This window comes from Carcharhinus amblyrhynchos, chromosome 13, assembly GCF_965287045.1.
Source record: "Carcharhinus amblyrhynchos chromosome 13, sCarAmb.v2.hapA, whole genome shotgun sequence".
NCBI lineage: Eukaryota > Metazoa > Chordata > Chondrichthyes > Carcharhiniformes > Carcharhinidae > Carcharhinus > Carcharhinus amblyrhynchos.
Genome location: NC_137336.1, coordinates 74,529,386 through 74,544,963, shown reverse-complemented (window position 1 = coordinate 74,544,963; position 15,578 = coordinate 74,529,386). Strand labels below are relative to the sequence as shown.

The window sequence follows — 15,578 nt, the reverse complement described above, 5'->3', positions numbered from 1 at the left end:
TGTGCTAATGTCCATCCTCAATATTATATCAATATTTTCTTGAATCAACAATGCAACTCCAGCACCTTTTCCTTTTTGCCTGTCTTTCCTTATCACTGAATAGTCTTGATGTTTAGTTCCCATCCCAGCTCACAAGCAGCCACGTCTCCGTAACCCCGACTATATCATACCCATTTACATCTATATGTGCAATAAATTCATTCATTCTATCACAAATACCCTGAGCTTTCAGGAACAAAACTTTAAGGCTAGTCTGTTTAAAGTTCTCTGTCCCATTCCTGCTATTTTTTACTGTGTCTTTATCGGATTCTGGCCCTTGATTTCTCTGCCTATCGCTGCCCTTATTTTCCTTGCTGTCCTTTTCTCTTGTTCTTGATTTCCCTGCTCCGAATGCTTATCTAGGTTCCCATCTCCCTGCCATATTAGGCTAAACCTTTATCTTTGATACAAGAGAAGTAAAGATGTCTGACTGCAATTCTATAGAACCATGGTTAAAGCACAACTGGAATATTGTGTGCAGTTTTGGTCTCCTTTCCGACAAAGAAAGCTTAACTAAAGTAGGTCTTTATTCTAGGGTGATTTGAAGAATGAGAGCTTATCTCATTCAGACATACAAATTTCTTAGAGAGCTCAATAGGGTAGATGCAGCAAGGATGTTACCTCTGGCTAGGGTGTCTAGAACCAGAAACATAACGCCCAATTTTACCACTGCATGCATTTAAATTATAATAATGAACTGCCCGCCCAACTCTTATCAGCGTTTCCCCCTTCACCACCGCGTTTGCCAATCCAGGGGGGAGGGGAGGGAGGCTGGTCAGATCATTCTCTGGTTGGAGGGGGGAGGGGAGTGAGGCCAGATTGTTGTCTGGTTATGGGGGTGGGGAGGAGGAGGAGGCGGGTCAGATGTTCCTCTGGAAGGGGGGTGGGGCAGTGAGGCCAGACCATTTTCTGACAGGGAGTGAGGCTAGATCATTGTCTAGGGGGAGTGAGGCCAGACCATTCTCTGGGGGTGGGAGGGAATGAGGCTAGATCATTGTCAAGGTGGGGAGGGGAGGCCCGATCGCTCACTGGGGGGGAGGCAATGGTACTCAGGTGGTGGGGGGGGGAGGGGGCAGATGGATCTCTGGAGGACGAAAGGGTGTCCGCTGCCACTCTGCAGACGATCGGTGGGGACGCGGGGGCAGAGGTGGCGATCGGTCTGTGTAGTAGAAATGGTGGATAAAGGGGACAGTGATGTGCGGGTAATGGGGGAGTGGATAAGGGGGACAGTGATGTGTGTGGGTAGTAGGGGTTGGATAAGGGGGACAGTGATGTGTGTGGGTTGGATAAGGGGGTCAGTGATGTTTGTGGGTAGTGGGGGGGGTGGTGGATAAGGGGTACTGTGATGTGTGTGGGGTGGGGCGTGTGGTGGATAAAGGGGACAGTGCTGTGCATGGGTAGTGGGTGGGTGGATTAGGGAGACAGTTCTGTGTGTGGGTAGCAGGTGGAGGGTGTGGATAAAGGGGACAGTTGTGTGTGTGTGTGTGTATACCATCGCTCCCGCTTTTTGCTCCCAGGCTGCTTTCTCCAGCCTGGGAGCAATCTGAAACGGGTGCACTTTTTCAATTTTTTTTCCAACTGCGCATGCAGAATTCAGAGCTCCAGTCGTTTCGGCCGCGCTAAGCCTGCCCACAACAAGAATGAGACTGGTCATGGCTGTGTGTGTGTGGGGGCACCTGAAAGCAGATTTCTAAGTTGGATCTGCATTATGGCACTTAGAATGAAAATGGTAAAATCGGGCCCATAGTCTCAGAATAAGGGACAGGTAATTTATTTCTAAGATGAGGAGAAATCGATTTTAAGAGAGCCATTCGTCTCTTCCCCTGAGACGACTGGAGGCAGGGTCATCGAATAAATTCGAGGTTGAGTTAAGATAGATTTTTGATAGACAATGTGATCAAGGGTTATGAGCATGGTCAGGGTGGGGGTGACAAAGTGGTACACACTGACAGGAAAGTGGAGCTGAGGCCACAATCCAATCAGCCATGATCTTATCAAATGATGGTGCAGATGACAATGGAGTGGCTGAATGGCCCATTCCTGTTCCCAACTATTCTGTTCTTATTCCAACACATTCTTTGGATTACACTCTGTGACCAGTGGTGGATACACAAGGTCTTTGTTTTGTCATCACCAGTAGCTTGCCTATGTCCATCCATTAGGTCACTCACTCATTCAGCCGCACAAATCATCCGCCTGCCTCTGGCCTTACCTTCCATTGTAAGGATGGCAAGATCTGGACAGCGCCAGTCTTAATAAGAAATAGGAGCAGGAGTAGGCGATCTAGCCCTTCGAGCCTGCCCCCCCCATTCAATAAGATCATGGCTGATCTGTCGTGGCTCAGTTCCACATTCCCGCCCTCTCCCCATAACCCTTAATCCTCTCTCTTATCAAGAACCCATCAACCCGCGTCTTAAAAATATTTAGCGAGGTAGCCTCCACCACTTCAACGGGCAGAGAATTCCAGAGATTCACCACCCTTTGAGTGAAGAAATTCTTCCTCAACTCCGTTCTAAACCGCCCCCCCTTTTATCTTGAGGCTGTGCCCCCTAGTCCTACTGTCCTTTCTGAGCGGGAAGAGTCTCTCCACCTCTATCCTATCCATCCCATTCATCATCTTATACGTCTCAATGAGACCTCCCCTCATTCTTCTAAACTCTAACGAGTACAAGCCTAGTTTATTCAGCCTCTCCTCATAGCTCAAGCCCCTCAACTCCGGCATCAGCCTAGTAAACCTTCTCTGCACTCCCTCCAAGGCCAAAATATCCTTGCGTAAGTACGGCACCCAAAACTGCACACAGTACTCCAGCTCATTCCCTGGCAATGTATGTTCTCTTCTTCAGGCAGATATATTTTCACTATTAGTCACCTTCATAGAGATGCACTCACCAGCTTATGCTGGTTCCAGCTTGACTGTGCATCATGTCTCCCCAGGAATGGTTCCTGCATGCAACTACTCAGGTATATAAAGCTGTAAGTTTAACAGTATGTGCTGCACTCACTTTGCCAGAACACATCAGGATACTGATTCTTCTACGGAACTGCAAACACGTGTCCCACCCTTGCTCAGCTCCTCCGCAAACAGAACTTCTCTCTGAACCCGAGCAGCCAGAGGGAACACTTCTAGGGAAGCATCAGTGAATCGGTGATCTGCCTTCATAACTTCTGGGCATATCAAAGCCATTATCTTCAGTATGAATGTAAACTTTGTACCTGAGTCACTGACTATCCTGTGGACCTCCCTATTGACCTAAAGCAAGGACGTGAGGACATGTCTTGTCCTGCCATTCCTTTCATCATTTAATAACTCCTACAATTTTGTTCTGTACTTTCCTTCTCCCACCATCATACACCCCAAACAACAGCTATTGCTTATTCATTGCTATGTTCCAATTCTAATGAAAGCTCAAAGTTTAATTTTATCTCTCTTGTGACAAATAGTTGTTTGACATGTTGAGTATTTCCAATATATTCTATTGCTATTTCATTTATAGCATTAATAGTATTTTTCTTTGCTTCATTTTCCCAAACTGTTTACTCCAATTCAGAACCGTGGTGGCGTTGGAGCCTTACCCTACAGGTATGGACAGTAAGTGGGGTACCACATAGGACAGGAAGTTAGTTCATCATGGGGTGCGTGTGCACATAGGCATGTGTGCACACATAACACACACGCACAAAAAAGTTAGTTTATTTTGTTAGTCACAAGTAGGCTTACATTAACACTGCAATGATGTTGCTGTGAAAATCCCCAAGTCACCACACTCCAGCACCTGGTTGGGTACACTGAGGGAGAATTTAGCCTGGCTTATTCGCCTAACCTGCACATCGTTGAACTGGAGGAGGAAACCCATGCAAACGTGGGGAGAATGTGCAAACTCCACACAGACATTGAACCCAGGTCCCTGGCACTGTGAGACAGCAATGCTAACCACTGTGCCACACACATGTGCACAAGCAGTTTACCGTGGCCAATCCATTTAACCTGCACATTTTTTTTGAACTGTGGGAGGAAACCAGAGTACACAGCTAAATGCATATACTGGGAAATATGCAAACTTCACATAGACTGATACCCAAGGCCGAAATCGAACCTGGGTGCCTGGAGCTGTGAGGGAGCAGTGAACCAAATTGTACGTTTCTTTCAATCTGTATGAAAGTTATGCTTTTTGAATGTCTCATACTGTGCATAATTATCATTAATTACATTTTTCAAAGCACTGGGGATTTACTTTGATTCTTGTACTTTCTTTTTCTCTCATCCCTAGTTTGTATAAAAATGGTCTCTCAGATTCTGGTATTCAGGATCTTGCCTCTGCTCTTGATACAAAACTGTCACTGACACATGTGCATCTGCAGGCAAACTGCTTCACAGACCATTCAATCCCTGCTCTCTGCCAATTCATACGGACTTGCAGAAATCTGGAGCTGATCAAGTGAGTGCATTAATTAAAATATAATTTGGCCTGAATCTTTTAAGCAGCGGCAAAGATAATTGAATTGCCACTGTGTGGGAAGATTTTTCCAACCTGATATTGCTGCATATTTCTTGGATCTTCAGTGCATTGATGGGGAGCTCCATTGGAGCAGATTAGTTTCCAGAAAAGAGGCTACGCACCCAACCCACAGCACCATCTGCTATATGATAAGGTTAAAGGACAGGTCTTGTAATTACTTTTAGTTGGTAACTGAGTGAATGGGTTTGTTGCTGGGGTGAGAGAGGAAGCTAAGTGAGTAAGTGGTTAGTTGGGAGTGTCAGAAGAATGGCCAGGACAGTCGTCATATCAGGTTGGGTGGTTAGTTGGGGAATACAAGGGCAGTAGTAAATGGGCTGGTTGGATGGTGGGGGTTTTGAGTCAGGTGGTGAAGGGGGGGTGTGGGGAGGATGTGGGGTAGCACTGGGCCATGGAAGGGAGTTAATTGGTATGGCTCAGCGGCGCAGGTCAAGAGTACTTGGGTCGGGGCAGTCAAGTTGGGGAGTTTAGTCAGTGTTGGTTAGTAGGGATGTTGTGGAGAGATCAGGGGTTTGTTGGAGGATAGCCAGGATGGACATGGCGGAGGGGGGAGGGCTAGTTAAGTGGTGGGAGGAGAAATATGAAGGTCTGGCTGTGGCGCTGGGAGGGTGGGGGACAGTGATTGGGGGATTTAGTTATGGAGTTACCTTCAGGTTTTAGACCAGGCTTCACACTTTCTAAATTTGCCTGGCTAACTATCCAGGAAAGTTCTGTGGATCTGTCCCAAATCTCCGATTCTGTCTCAGAGTCAAGGATATTCACACACAATGATGAGGCAGCAGGAGGATTTCCCAACTGAAGTTTAAACCTCTGGGGTGTGTCAGAACATCCATAGTGTCCCGATATACATCTTCAGTTGTATGTCTGATGTCTGACAATCCAGCAACTGGAAGAGTTGATTGATTACTCCATTCTCCCGTTATTTACACTGTTGTTCAATATTGTTTATTTACAGTTTAATATTTAATCTGTTTCAGCTTGGAGGAGAACCAGTTCAGTTCAAATGGAAAAAATCAGCTGAAGTTACTGGAGAAATTCAATTCGAGACCAAAAGTGATAGTGTGAATATTTCAACATCGCCATTTGAATTTATAAGCAATCTGGATCTTAACTGAGAGTGACAGTGTAAATATTGTAATTTATAATCATTGCTGCTCCTTATGAACATTTGCGCCTGATTTCCTGTCCCTCCACTTTTTAAGTGGCCACACTCCAGGTTGAAATCCTATTGGCCGTTTCCCACTTTCCTGCTTGAGCTGAGTGAATATCATCTCCCACTGTGGCAGTCAGAAGTCTTACAAACCAGGTTAATGTCCAACAGGTTTATTTGGCATCACGAGTTTTTGGAGTGCTGCCCCTTCATCAGAGAGTGGGAATCCTGCTGTTCACCTGTGTGGGTTCAGGATGGGGACAGGGTTTGCTTAGCTAGGGTAGATCCCACCATCCAATAGGGACAAACACCATGGAATGACCCAGGGAAAGTATCCTGTGGGGAATTTCCAGTGGATTGTGTAACTGGGAAATTGGAATGCAAGTATCAATGCTTTATATTTTCCCTAAGTAAGAAAATAAGTTGCCCTACCAAGGCTGCCAGCAAGGACGAAGAATTAGGTGCTCAGCCAAATCTCCGTTCACAGCAGTGGGACCAGAGAATCCTGTCCAATATATATGTAATATAGATTCTGCCCAATTGATATGACTGTAATTTATACACTAAAATGTAACTTTCACAGGACTGTCCAATAAAGGAGTTGATCTGGTAAATGCACCTGCTGGCTCAAAGTGGAACACGTTATGGAAGTTGAGTGACCCATTGTAATTCATACTGCAGTAAGTGGACAGGATCCATGTTAGGACCTGGCAGTCTGAACCACTGAGCCTAATGCATGGACTGTGGTCTAAACGCAGAGCAGGATCATTAGCATTTAAACAAAGAGAAGATATTTTGATTTTCTGTGTCAGGTTCATTATGTTGTATTAATACTATTTTCCATATATACATGGATCTGTTGTATGTGACATTATTTTCTGCTTTATTTTACATTCCCCACTATATGCAGTTTGTTTATTCTCTCCTCGCTGGTATAATAAATTAAGTTTCACTGTATCCATCAGACTTCAAAAATCAAGGTATGGGAACCAATAGTTTGTAATCAGCAATGACCAGATTAGAATAGCAAACTCTCACTAGAAAGATAAAGTGGTTTAGATATCACTTGGGGCTGCTGACTAACGGACTAAGGAATAGAAGGATAAGACTTTGGTTTAATGTAAAAAATCACAATGTCAAACTAATCATCGAATACTGAGGAACTAATACATATAAAGTGGAAAGAACACAGAAAAAGAGAAAAATAAATGCGTTGTATTTCAATTTTCATGTACTATTGTGATCTGGTCCCTAATGTCCAATTATGGCTCATAACTACAAATTGCAATGAGATAAATGGCCATTTAATGGAATGGATTTCAACCATCAGGGGAGTGTATTGGTTATGTTACTGGATTAACAATCCAGAGATTATGTTAATAACCCAGTGAACATGAGTTCACATAACAGCTTGAGAATTTTAATTTTTATTAGAAACTGAATTTTAAAAAGAAACTGTTGTCAGTGATCATTAATTTGTCTGTGTTTTTGGAAAGGAAATGTGCCGTCCTTATCTGATCTGTTCTGTATCTGACTCCAGACCCCCTCAAATGTGACTGTTATTAGCTGTTTCTGAAGTGCCTTCGAATTCCACTTAGTTTTATCAAGCAGTCTCATCAATGATTCTAGAAGGCAGCCCAACAGCATCATCTCATGGTAACTTGAGTCGACAATTATAGTGACTTTACCAGTGATACCCACTGCTGGAAAACGGATGGGAAAAAAAAACTTGTCACTTATAACAATAAAGCTGTTATTTCTGATCCTTGAAATGAAAATTGAAAGATTTCTGTGAGGGTTCTGATTTCTAATGTCAGCTTTTCTCCATAACGAGTTAAGGGATAAATGACCCTGCAAACACCAGGAACTCCCCATATCATCTTGTATTAGATAGACGGGGATCTGTTGTATCCGTTTGAACACACGGGGTGCCGTGAATTAACACCTCATCAGTGAAAGTCACAGTCAACGTTAGAGAATCGGAGGATAGAATCAACGAATCCCTGCAATGCAGGAGGCCATTTGGCCCATCAAGTCTACACCAACAGCAAGCCACCCAAACCCTATTCCCGTAACACGACATATTTACTAATCCTCTGACATGAGCACAAAAAGCATAGCCTATTTACTAAACTGAGGCAGCATGGTGGCAAAGTGGTTAGCACTGCTGCCCTCACAGCACCAGGGACCCTGGTTCAATCCTGGCCTCAGGTGACTGTGTGGGATTTTCACATTCTCCCTATGTCTGAGTGGCTTTCCTCTGGGTCCTATGGTTAGGTGGATTGGCCACGTTAAATTGACCCTCGTGTCAGAGGATTAGTAGAGTGAATATGTGGTGTTACAGGAATAGGGTTTGGGTGGGCTTGCGGTTGGTGTACACTTGATGGGCCAAATGGCTTCCTGCATTGTTGGGATTTGTTGATTCTATCCTCCGGTTAGGGTAAAATCTCAAGAGAAACCTATATTCTAATTAACAGTATTAGATAGACACAATATTGAATGGATTAATTAGATTCCAAAATAGTTGATACTAAATGAATCTATAGTCATTCTCAGACACTGGTCTGTACTATAGTTTGATTATCAATTATTTAGTGACTGTTTTCTGATGGTGACAGACTGAACCGACAAACTCTGTTATTCAATGTGCTACAATGTGGAGTTACTAGTGTTGGATTGGAATAGGCACAGTAAGAAGTCTCTCAACACTAGGTTAAAGTGCAACAGGCTCCTGATGAAGGAACAGCGCACTTAAACCCGCTGGACTTTAACCTGGTGTTGTGAGACTTCAATGTGCTATGTAATTGCTCAATAATTGTGTTAAAGTTACTGGGTGACCCTGTCTACAATAATTTAATTATTGTTGTATTGTGTTGAAGTTATGATGTTTATGTTGTTGAGCCAAATGAACATTGTCAGTGAATGATTTGATTTCTGGCTTGTTCTTTGTAGATTTGACTAGAAAGGGTTAATTCATTCATACGAGAGCTTTTGGAATTTGAATTGAGGACTGGTGAAGTTAACTCAGACTCTGGGAACTGGATAATATCAGACAATTCAGCCAAACAATATTAGTCATCATTCACTTTTAGATGGGGGATGGGAGCTAAATCTCAGACTGGTCATTAGTGATGTACATGAGGTGGATGAAGGTTAATCTGCGTTCTCACCATGCATTTTGCGGGACACTGACTATCAGAATTCTAACAGGTTTATAATACACAACCCTCTGCTTCAGAAGTGATTGGGCTGCTGCTGAGCAACAACTAACACTTGAATGGAATGAGATATAAAACCATCTTTGTGAATGAGCTATGCTACAGTTATTTAAGAACATATATACAATGTACAAAAAGATCTACAGGATGTGATTTCAGGCAGTGCTCAAGAGTAAGTACAAAGAACAACAGCACAGGAAACCGGTCAGGTAAATGGGATATAATGTAGGAAAAAAGTGGAATTGTTCATTTTTAGCAAGAGTAAAAAAGAAGCATATCTAAACAGTGAGAGATTGCAGAGTTCTGAAGTGTAGAGGTGTTGGTGTGTTAATGACTGAATCAGAAAAGGCTAGTATATAAGTAAGTATTCCCTGTATACCTGAACCCAAAAAGCACAGGGAGCCTTTTTTTTGTAAACAAATCAATTTGTTCTCTCCTAAGTAAACACTGCATGGCTAAAATGAGTAATTATCCCGCTTTTCCAACATCACACTGATATTCCTTCCAGACATAGCGACTCCTGTAGCAAAAAACTGAGCTTTTAAACAGTCCCCTTACAAAATATATCAGTAGCACAGGATCATCAATAGATCAGTGCAGTGTCTCCTAATGAATAGCACAGACCATGATATATGTTTGAGTGATATCATTATCAGGAAATGTGCCCCATTCAATCCCTCACAGTGCCAGGGACCTGTGTTCAATTCCTGGTTTGGGTCATTGCCTGTGCAGAATCTCCACATTCTCCCCGTGTCTGTGTGGGTTTCCTTTGGGTGCTCCAGTTCCTCCCTGTTAGTGGGGATTGTGAGGTGACCAGGGTATTGGTGTGACATCACCCAATACAAGACTTCATGAAGCCAGTGTCTTAGTTTAATAATGTATCTTTTATTTAGACCAGCAGGCACAGGGAGAAATCACCACAAATGGTCAAGGGCTTCTACAGAGAGTAGCCAGACCTCTGAGGAGTTCTGATGTTTATAATTCAAAACAGATCAATTATAAATTTCCCTTATCAAATCCCCCACCTTTCACCTAGCTTGCAATCAATTATCTTCAATATACATAAATCAACAATTGCATTTACTTCCTTGCATAATGGTATTTCGTTATGGATGGTAACTCTTGTCTTGACTGGCACCTTTTCCTTTATTACCTAGCAACTCGAGATGCCTGACCTCAAAGTCAGAGTGAACATTCTCTCCAGGTTACTCCTAAACTAGACTGATACACAATCCCGCGTCCGGATGTGCTTCTATCATATCTGGCACTGAATAAACCCATTCATGAAGTTACGTTTTGTTTTCTTCATAAGAAACTTTCTGATAATTTGTACACTCTTGTCAAATCCGTGATGTTGCAGGGTGCATCTGTTCCTAGATGTTTGCAGCATCTGCTCATTGTGTTCACACTGGTGAACAAGATCTGACTACACTAGCCTAAATTTGCAGCGCTTGGTCCCTAGCCGTGGAGCTTATGGCAGAGCAAGTGAGTATTTGAATACTTCAAAAATATTACAATATTTTCTGACTCCAACACTGCTTCAGGTATTGAATTCCACACTCTCACCACCCTCTCAGTGATGAAGTTTGTCTGTAAGTCACCTTTTTGTCTTCTACCTCATTTCAATTTGAGCCTTCCTACTCCTGCAATAAAGAAAATAGCACCTTCTTATCAATGCTATCTATGCCTTTCATAAACTCAGTGAAGAGTTGGTTGGAGTGGACTGGAAAGAAGATTGTTGACCAGCAATTACAGACTTCTATGAAAATAGTTTGTGACTCACAACTAAGATGTATCCCAGCGAAGAAGAGGGGTTTTAGGAATGAACCTAATCAACTAAGTTAACAATGAAGTTAAGAATAGTATTAAACTTGAAGAAAAACAGCATACAATGTGTTGAGGATTCATGGTAAACCAGATGATTTGTTTCTTTTCTATAAGTAAAACTAAAAGCAAATGATATTTTTAACTTATTCAGCATTTTGTAGGGTAGTCAGAACTGTTTTTTGCTATTGGATGAGGGCCCAGTCATCAGAATTCCCAAGCTGAACTCTGTTCTGAAATACAAAATTATATAATTTGTTCTTTTAAACTGCATGGCTTCATAACTATGCCATATTCAAGGTACATCATAATTGAGTTTTCATGTTTTAATCAATTCACTGACACAATTGATCTTTGAGTTTTACAATCAATGACTGGCAAACTCATAAGCTTTGCACTTATGATTCAAATGCTTGTTTTATTCTAAAACCTTATATTCAAATTATTAGCTGCTTGATATCCCTATGTTGGGTATTATATGATTAAACATTCCCTTCATTTATTTCCTCTCCTTGGCCCAATTGGCTAACAACAATATTAGGTCACACACTAATATACCTAATTGTTCTGATTTTCCTCTTTCAAAGTTATCTATTATTTTATTATGCTTTTATTGTTTCTATATTAGCGTCAATTGAATATTTTTAGTGTTTCAGTCCACAAGTCATTTCATTCTCTACCTTCTGTTTTTTAAATGTTACTTTTATGTATTCACTCTCATAAATTGGAGCAATTGGTGACATTTGTTGTCAGAGCCATTCCTTTCATTTCTTCAATTGCTGCTGGATTTGTCCTTTTGTAGTCTTTGAAGAACAGTACTTGAGTAGCATTATAGTCCCAACAATTATCAGAATGAAAATGAGAAAACATGTGACTCTTTGTACTATGTTTACCCCCATCGATCCAATCCAGCTGCCTGTCCATCTTCTCAGAGAAAATGGCTCTGGTTATTCAATTTCTTCACTTCCTTCTGAATGTATGCGAACAAGTTGGTTATATTCTCTGAAACATCAGGTATGTAGGTACAGCATTTTTGTCTGATCAAAGCACATGTTCTTCCCTTCGCTGCAAGACCAAAGTCCAAAGCCATTCGATTTTGCAGCACAGCAGTACGTATCACTACCACCTCATCATTGATTTGTGATAGAGCTGTAGCAGTATCGTTAGCAACTTTTCCCCCAAATTGTAGGCTATTTTCTCTATCTCCATTGACAATCTTATATGTGAATATTCTGAAAAAAAATCTAATTCCACTAAAGCTCATCGTTCTCCTGTAATCTTTCTTAGCAATTGCTGAGAGTGATAAATGTATGGGACCATGTTTCCGAGATAACATATCCCTTTCCATCCTGTGGGTAATGATGAGTAGACTTTGTTTCCACAATCCAAGATAAGAACATAACATAAGAACACAAGAAATAGGAGCAGGAGTAGGCCATCTAGCCCTTCGAGCCTGCCCCACCATTCAATAAGATCATGGCTGATCTGTCGTGGCTCAGTTCCACTTTCCCGCCCTCTCCCCATAACCCTTAATCCCCTCTCTTATCAAGAACCCATCAACCCGCTTCTTAAAAATATTTAGCGAGGCAGCCTCCACCACTTCAACGGGCAGAGAATTCCAGAGATTCACCACCCTTTGAGTGAAGAAGTTCCTCCTCAACTCCGTTCTAAACCGCCTCCCCTTTATCTTGAGGCTGTGCCCCCTAGTCCTACTGTCTTTTTTGAGCAGGAAGAGTCTCTCCACCTCTATCCTATCCATCCCATTCATCATCTTATACGTCTCAATGAGATCTCCCCTCATTCTTCTAAACTCTAACGAGTACAAGCCTAGTTTATTCAGCCTCTCCTCATAGCTCAACCCCCTCAACTCTGGTATCAGCCTAGTAAACCTCCTCTGCACTCCCTCCAAGGCCAAAATATCCTTGCGCAGGTGCGGCGCCCAAAACTGCACACAGTACTCCAGCTGCGGCCTCACCAATGCCCTATACAGCTGCAGCAAGACCTCCCTACTTTTATATTCAATCCCCCTCGCTATGAAGGCCAGCATCCCATTCGCCTTCCTGACCACCTGCTGCACCTGCAGGCTGGGTTTTTGCGACTCATGCACAAGGACCCCGAGGTCCCTCTGCACCGTCGCCTGCTGCAGTTTTTCGCCACGTAAGTAATAGTCCTTCCTACCATTCTTCCTACCAAAGTGGACCACCTCACACTTGCCAACATTAAATTCCATTTCCTGGCCCATTCGCCCAGCCTATCTAGATCCTTCTGCAGACTCTCCACACCCTCCGCACAATTTGCCTTTCCCCCAATCTTGGTGTCATCAGCAAATTTCGACACCCTACACTCGGTTCCTTCCTCCAGATCATCTATATAAATGGTAAATAGCTGAGGCCCCAGCACCGACCCCTGGGGCACCCCACTAGTCACCAACCGCCAATCCGAATAGCACCCATTGACCCCCACACTCTGTCTCCTATTTGACAACCAATCCTCTATCCACGCTAACACCCTACCCCCAACTCCATGTCCCCTGACCTTCTGCAATAACCTCTTGTGAGGTACCTTGTCAAACGCCTTCTGAAAATCCAGAAAGACCACATCCACTGGCTCTCCTCTATCCACTGCCCTAGACACATCCTCATAGAACTCCAGTAAATTTGTCAGACACGACTTCCCTTTAATGAAACCATGTTGCGTCTGCCCTATCAAGCAATTCCCTTCAAGATGCCTCGCAATTTCCTCCTTAATGACGGATTCTAACATTTTACCTACCACAGACGTTCAACTAACCGGCCTATAATTCCCCGCCTTTTGCCTGGCACCCTTCTTAAACAACGGCGTAACATTAGCCGTTTTCCAATCTTCCGGCACTTCCCCGGAATCCAGCGACGTCTGGAAAGTAACCACCAAGGCATCCACTATAACCTCCGCCATTTCTTTCAGAAGATATAATCCATTAGATGTCTTGCACACTAAAACAATATGGAATATCACAATTGTGGTCATCTTCTGGTTGTTTTAAACAAGTTCTACTTTTTACATTTATGGTAGTATTGCAGTACCTAATTCCTACATCTAAACTACACTTTTAATTCTTGGTGCATTTTATCCCTTTTCTTCCTCGAATGTTGTTTCCACCATAGTTAAACTCGGAGCTTGCTTTGCTGCATTAAATATAGAGGAATATCTATTCCTGTAACTTGACTCTCCTGTACATTCCTTGTCATTAAACAAGTCTAATCTTTCACAGTTCTTAATGAATTCCATTGCCCTACCCCTTGGTTTTCTAAACAGTTGGTCAATTGGTCCCACATAATCAAATCTGCCCATTTGAATGCAATGGGACACAATGGAACCTAATGGGACATAGACCAGTCCATGCAGGAGAGGGACTATGAGCGTTTAGCCAACATTTGGATACATCAGCTGTTCTAGCATATGTATATACTAAATAAAAAATGTACTTTTATGAAAGTCTTGGCAATGTTATCACAACAAAATAAAATAGTGATCTTGTTAATCCAAATATTTTGAAATTTTTGAATGTTAGTCAATGCTGTTTCAATCATACTTTATCCCCACTCTTGTCTAGAAGGTAAATAAGAACATAACATAAGAAATAGGAGCAATGTTAGTCAATGCTGTTTCAATCATACTTTACCTTCTAGACAAGAGTGGGAATAGCTTAATTTGTTATTCAATGATATCTTTTTCAGGTGTTGACATCTTCCAGCTTCGCATATAAACAATTGTTGTAAATAATTATTCAATTATCTTAGATACAGCCCAGAAATAAACTTAACATGATCTCTTTTAATATTCAACTTATCAATCCATTCATGGCAACATTCTTAAATCAAATTACAATCTGACAGTCTTACATAATGGTTTGTCATTTGTTCATTCAACTATCGGAAGCATACTCAATAAAAATGGTTTCCTGGTTGCTTAGCCGTACTAAACGTTATTGTAACTTATTCTGGATTTTGTAGGGTAGTCAGAACTGTTTTTTTTTTCCTACTGGATGAGGGCCCATTCTTCTGGCAGAATTCCCAGGTGAACTCCCCATTCTCAATACAAAATTATATACCTTGATCTTTTGAGCAACGCATGACTTCGTAACTGTACCGTATTCAAGTTACATTGTAGTTGAGTTTTCATGTTTTAGCCAATTCACTGGCACAATTAGCCCTTGAGTTTTACAGTCAATTACTGGCAAACATGTTAGCTTTACATTAATGATTCAAATGCCTGTTTATTATAAAACCTTATATTACAATTATTAGCTGCTTGATATTCTTGCGTTGGGTATTCTTAAATGGGAATCAGGAAATACAGAGGAGTTAAATACGTAGTTGTGTTAGACTTCACAGAGAAAATTAACAATAGCATTTCAGAAATACTCAAGGATAAAAAGGAGGGAAACAAATGAATACAATGTTCACTAGATAAAAAAAGGAGGGAAATTAATGTTTTCTGGACCTGATGGGTTGCATCCTAAATTATTAAAGGAAAGATCTATGAAACAAATGCACTGGTAGTAACCTTCCAAGAACGATTACCTAATTGAGACATAAAGGATTCTCAAAATTCTTGAAAGGGTAGATGCAGAGAAGTTGTTTGCCAATTGGAATCAATGGGTGCTATTCTGGTTGGCAGTTGGTGACTAGGAGACTGCCGCAGGGATCGGTGCTGGGGCCTCAACTGTTTACAATTTACATAGATGATCTGGAGGAGGGGGGCTGAGTGTAGGGTACTGAAATATGCTGATGACACGAAGATGAGTGGAAAAGCAAATTGCGTGGAGGGTGTGGAAAGTCTGCAGAGAGATCT

At 42.1% G+C, this 15,578-nt stretch overlaps 1 protein-coding gene across 2 annotated transcripts in view; it reads left to right on the top strand.

Annotated features, from left to right (window-relative positions):
• Window positions 1-6,937, top strand: part of LOC145351990 (NACHT, LRR and PYD domains-containing protein 3-like) — a 97,321-nt gene extending 90,384 nt beyond the window's left edge. For both annotated transcript variants that reach the window (XM_080201843.1, XM_080201842.1), the window contains 2 exons: window positions 4,308-4,475; window positions 5,531-6,937. In XM_080201843.1, the coding sequence (XP_080057969.1) occupies window positions 4,308-4,475; window positions 5,531-5,618 (256 nt within the window). In that variant the 3' untranslated portion in view covers window positions 5,619-6,937. The remainder of the gene's footprint in view (window positions 1-4,307; window positions 4,476-5,530) is intronic.
• The last annotated feature ends 8,641 nt before the right edge of the window (window positions 6,938-15,578 follow it).